The sequence below is a fragment of the Poecilia latipinna genome, unplaced genomic scaffold (genome assembly GCF_001443285.1).
Source record: "Poecilia latipinna isolate Pla-1442-1.1 unplaced genomic scaffold, P_latipinna-1.0 Scaffold880, whole genome shotgun sequence".
Taxonomy (NCBI): domain Eukaryota; kingdom Metazoa; phylum Chordata; class Actinopteri; order Cyprinodontiformes; family Poeciliidae; genus Poecilia; species Poecilia latipinna.
In genome coordinates, this window is record NW_015113496.1 from 43,544 (window position 1) to 47,338 (window position 3,795).

The window sequence follows — 3,795 nt, forward strand, 5'->3', positions numbered from 1 at the left end:
CCAATGGGTTAGAACTGATAGTCACAACATGCCAAACATGGGTATGAAGACTATTTTTTTTATTTTGGTGTTATATATCAATAAATATAGAGTGGCACAGATACAGTCATATTCAATAAATTAGAATCATGCATTTGGATGAAGCTTATTTGTCAGATTAAAAGTACCTTTTCAAAACTTGACGGCCTTTAAGCAGGTATTAAACTTACTTTATGCTGTTTTTATTAGATTGATGAAATATTCTAATTTTAAATGTCTGCAAGCAATAACTGCAAGCTGAAAATCAACGGAATGAACAAAAATAAAGGCCTTCAAACATCAAACTGCGTGTAGCTAACCTATATAATGACTTGCACTTGGTGATAAGAGTTCCTGAAACAAAAGGACTTTTCAATAATTTTCTTATTTATTGAATGAGTCTGTACATGTGAGTAAAGCGAAGTATGACAGAGGAACAAAACTCGTTGAGATTCCGACATAAACCCTCGGCTGGCGAATCGCTTTGGCTTCAGCTCAGAGACTCACTTTATTCCTATGCAGAGCCGGCTACTCTTCACTGGCACACCGAAGCAGTTTATGCATTCAACAGGATTTGTTAACATGCTGAAATATTATGCCACAGCAGCACTTTTCACTTCATTTGTGCTCGTACAGTGATTATGTTAAACAGGCTTGCAGCCAGAAGAATTTTTTATTTTTTTTTTCCCTCGCACGGAATATGGATCACCAAGTGTCAAAATGCACTCGCCCTAAAAGAGGAGAGTTGAGAGTAAGAAGATCAAACAAACATGGGACAAGTTAGACTGGCTCCCCATCTGCGCACGTTGTCGAACTTTCCTGAGGTTTCGTCGTCTGGGCTTTGTTGTTTGAGCATGAAGAGGCTCAGAGACAGATCTCCTGGATGTAGCTGTTCATCATCGTCTCCTCCCCTCCATCTCGTCCTCTGTAGCCTGCTGACACTGATGGTTTCTGGGCAAGTATCTCTCTCTCGCTCTCTCTCTCTGTCATAATCACTGCTCTTTATGATCGCTTTGCCCTCTCTGCCCTTTCAAGATGCGGCATGTAATGAGGGCTCTGGAGGACTATGTGAGTGGGCTATTTAGCTATTCAGACAAGATCGCCTCACACATCCCACGCTCTCCAACTCGACTCCCTACCAAACACCTTTCAGCTGAGCGCAGTGATTGTTTGTCCTGAACACAAGGTCACACGCCGGACGGAGCCAGAGCGGCTCCAGAGCACCAACATCCATGACGGGGCCCTTTCACTACCTATTTATTTCACGCAAATTAACGTCTGTGATGAAAATGGACACTTTGGATGTTTCAAAACAGCAGAAATATTCTATTTTATAGCTGGAGAGACAAAATAAAGGTAGCTTTCCTCAAATACATAATGTGGAAAAATAGCAAAGTTTTGCCGTTTTGTATGTTATGTTTACAAATGTAATAAATACATGAACCTTGTCTTCATAATCAATGTTTGTACATTTCTTTTGTGAATGTTTACATATGCAAAATAAAAGGACACATTATAACTATTGTATTACTGTCTTGGATGAAATCAGGCTAAAGTTTTCCTGTGATATGTTGACAAAAAGTGCCAAAGCTGTCTCTCTGCTAAATACCAGAACAATAAAAGATATATATATATATATATATATATAAAAATTTTTTTTTTGTTCAATGTTTTTTCCTCAAACAAAATCTTGCTGGAATTCTGACCCATTCCTCCTGACAGAACTGAGTCAGGTTTGAGGTTTGTGCTCCCCCCCAAGTCCCCACACACATTTTCTGCTTCTTTTTCGGGGAGGAATTCAGGTTTATATAAGCAATTTTGAGCTTTTTCCATAATCTTTTGAAATTTATCTCTTTTCAATAATGTGTTATTTGGAAAAATTACAACTTTTAAGCAGATATTAAACTTACTTTTTATTAAGCCCACATTTCTGCTTTTAAAAAAACAAACATCTTTTATTGGTAAATGTAATATTGGTTGTTTGTGTGAAACCCTCATCATTTATAGTCTCTATAAAATGCACTTTCCAGGATAATTTATAGCATATTACATTTTATACATTATATTATATAATATTTAACATATTGAAAATGACCGTATATCATTTTTTTACAAAGCAAACTATTATCAATATTACCAGTATTTGCTTACTCAAATGACTAACTAAAGTGATAACATTAGGACTAAGCAAAAAGCAAACTATACTAGACAAAATCCTCTCACTTTTTCATCACTTTACAGCAAGATATATAACCCACTACACCACAGCATGTATATTTCAAATACATGAACTGTATTGTAGAATTCATAAGTGTTGTCACGTCACACCTGTGTGAAAGCGGTTCCCTCCATACGTTCCCTCTGCTTGAAGCCCCGCCCACATCTTCCGGTTGCCCTATGAACGGCTCCTCGTTGACGTACACGTGGTTTCGACGTCACTCCTGTCTCTGGCATTGCGTGTCAACATGGCGGCTTCCATGGCTTCCCAGGCTGCAGTTAGAGGACTGAGGACAACTGCAACAAAGCACGTCCTGCTGGACAAGCTAAAGGTAGCAGTGCGGCTTGTGTTTGTGACGGCGCGGGTCTGTGCTCCCGCAGGTTGTGCGTGGCATGCAGGAACGTGGTTTGCGGGGTTATGCCACTTCAGCAGAGTGACAGACAGTAAAGGCTCTCTCTTCCCTGCAGACTCCTGTAATTGTAGTTATACATGTCCTGTCACAAGTACTGCTTGACAGAATCATTTGATTTTGAATAGAGGCAGTGCACGTGAAACATAGCTAGAGCTTTTAAATTGAGCTGAAGATACAAAGTGTACCTGTACCCTGTTTGTAGAACAAAGGTCAGAGTGGTGGACTATAACCTCATTTCAGATAAACCTGGAGTACAAAGGTCACCTTTGACCTGTAGACAGCAGGAAGCAGATGGGCCTAAATTAGTCGAATGCTGTCAAAACTGCTGAACAGAGCAACAAACGAGCTGCAGTGTACTGACTTGCAAAGAAACACGAGAGAACGGAGCTGTATTCATACTGTTTTCTAAAAATTTAGATTAGAGGGATAAAAATATCAGCTACAAACCTCTCCATGTTTAACTTTTCCCTCTGTAGTTGTTTTCTCATTTGTAGTAGACATGGCATGATTTAACTACATGTATCACAGTATAATAATGTTTGGAAATTTTAAAAACGTACATCTCTCTAATCGAACATTAATTGTTCCATGTACAATCATGTTGTCTAACATTTATTTGTTTTTAATCAGCACTTGTACTTTCCAACATGTTACGCATATTATACCAACAACCGCGTTATAGAAATTGATCTTTTTGCTTTTTTCCTTGCCATGACTAAAGGTGTGTGTATGTGTGAAGCATTTATCAGTTGAAGAGGAAATCCTGTAGTGGGCAGTTAGCAGGCATTTTCCTGTGATTTATTGGTTGAGTAAGAATAACAAATACCCTCTACAACAGGGGTGTCAAACTTCAGTCCTCAAGGGCTGCTGTCCTGCAGGTTTTAGATGTGCCACAGGTACAAAACACTGGAATGAAATGGCTTAATTACCTTCTTCTTGTGTAGATAAGTTCTGCCAATGACCTAATTATTCTATTCAGGTGTGGTGCAGCAGAGGCGCATCTAAAAGTTGCAGGGCAGTGGTGGCCCTCCAGGACTGGAGTTGGACACCTGCGCTCTACAACCATGTTTGGATTCTTACATATATATATATATATATATATATATATATTATATATATATATATATATATATATATATATATATAA

General features: G+C 38.6%; 1 protein-coding gene across 1 annotated transcript in view; it reads left to right on the forward strand.

Annotated features, from left to right (window-relative positions):
- Positions 1 to 2,429: 2,429 nt before the first annotated feature.
- suclg2 (succinate-CoA ligase GDP-forming subunit beta) overlaps positions 2,430 to 3,795 on the forward strand; it is a 117,410-nt gene continuing 116,044 nt past the window's right edge. Inside the window, exon 1 of the mRNA XM_015048393.1 lies at positions 2,430 to 2,567. Within this exon, the coding sequence (XP_014903879.1) occupies positions 2,484 to 2,567 (84 nt within the window). The 5' untranslated portion in view covers positions 2,430 to 2,483. The remainder of the gene's footprint in view (positions 2,568 to 3,795) is intronic.